Source organism: Buceros rhinoceros, unplaced genomic scaffold (assembly GCF_000710305.1).
Source record: "Buceros rhinoceros silvestris isolate BGI_N320 unplaced genomic scaffold, ASM71030v1 scaffold44184, whole genome shotgun sequence".
Taxonomy (NCBI): domain Eukaryota; kingdom Metazoa; phylum Chordata; class Aves; order Bucerotiformes; family Bucerotidae; genus Buceros; species Buceros rhinoceros.
Window position 1 is genome coordinate 12,176 of NW_010408424.1, and position 1,407 is coordinate 13,582.

Here is a 1,407-nt window from a genome sequence, read left to right on the forward strand (position 1 = left end):
GAATGCTGCATCTGTTAAACATGGTAGACAAAACCACAATATTGGTTTTCTTCCTTTTAAGAAAATAATATAGTTCAACCAGTAACTATTTTGCTTTATACAGGAGATGCCAGGGAATATATTTTTAGAGATCATTCTGACCACTACTAGCTTTAGTATCCATAAATAAAGATTTTTTTTTTTGTGTCTAAGTAAGTGACTACTATAAAGTTTCTTCAAGGTTTACAGCAGAAAAATTTTCTCCTCTTTACTCAGACATTAATTTTGTTCCATCCTTGTCTAATTTCTTAGGTGAGAATTCACTGCACTTGTCCTTATATTTCAAATTAGGTGATAAGTAATTCTGAGTATAAGCAACTACACTCGAGCTTGTAATTGGCTGCAACACATATAGGAACACAGTTTGTCCTTACTATGGCACAGTTCCGATCAGGTGGGGGTTTTTTTAATCTCTGTGAGCATTAGGTAGAAAAGTATCCTAATTAATATTTCCCTCCACCCCCAATATAAGAAAACACTGGTTTTCCAGAGTTATATGTTTCTTAGAAAGATTTTGTGTTTGAAGCAATTGTTCCTAAACCATATTTTGCTTTACTTCATAGATACAGATATCTATTCATAGATACCTGCCTTAGTTTTGCTAACAACTGCTGTCATGAGTATTTTGTTGAAGAATATAAGAATAACAAGAATAAGAATGTAAGAATAATAATAAATAAGAATAAACAAGAAAGCTGGTGTTAAACCTATAAAATATAGATGTGCTAATTCTCAAAGAAGTTTTTAAGCAAAACATTAAGATGTATGCAAAATTGATATATTTGATTTTCTTTTACTTTGTTTTAGGTTTGAAGTGACTTGCTTTAGAAAATATTAAGATAATTTTCTTTTCATCTCTAGCTGCCCCTAGGCAATGCATTGAACTACACTTTGATGAAAAATATTCCATAGAGCCTTCTTGGGAGTGTAAATTTGACCATATTGAAGTACGAGATGGACCTTTTGGCTTTTCCCCAATCATTGGACGTTTCTGTGGACAGCAAAATCCACCTATGATAAAATCCAGTGGCAGATTCCTATGGATTAAATTTTTTGCTGATGGTGAGCTGGAATCTATCGGATTTTCTGCTAGATATAATTTTACACCTGGTGAGTAAAATCATCACACTTTTTGATAGAAAACGCTTAGCACAGGAACTTTGTTAATGACGTGTAATTGTGCTGTCAAATAATATCTTTAAGTGGGACCATGTTTATTAACAGGGCAAGTATTAGGAGAATGATAGAAGGTATATATATCTTTTGCATGACAGGTAAGGCTTACTCAAGGAAGAAGTTTTCAACACAATTTTGTCCAAGATGCATTTATTCAGCCTCTTCAGTTTTTAAAATAATTGTTTTCAATTG

The 1,407-nt window shown here is 32.4% G+C and overlaps 1 protein-coding gene across 1 annotated transcript in view; it reads left to right on the plus strand.

The window, feature by feature from the left end:
* The window catches only part of LOC104492313 (neuropilin and tolloid-like protein 1), a gene marked incomplete at its 3' end in the record, with an annotated part of 10,198 nt that extends 9,049 nt beyond the window's left edge, over nucleotides 1–1,149 (plus strand). The window contains exon 3 of the mRNA XM_010134853.1: nucleotides 901–1,149. Within this exon, the coding sequence (XP_010133155.1) occupies nucleotides 901–1,149 (249 nt within the window). The remainder of the gene's footprint in view (nucleotides 1–900) is intronic.
* Between the last annotated feature and the right edge of the window lie 258 nt (nucleotides 1,150–1,407).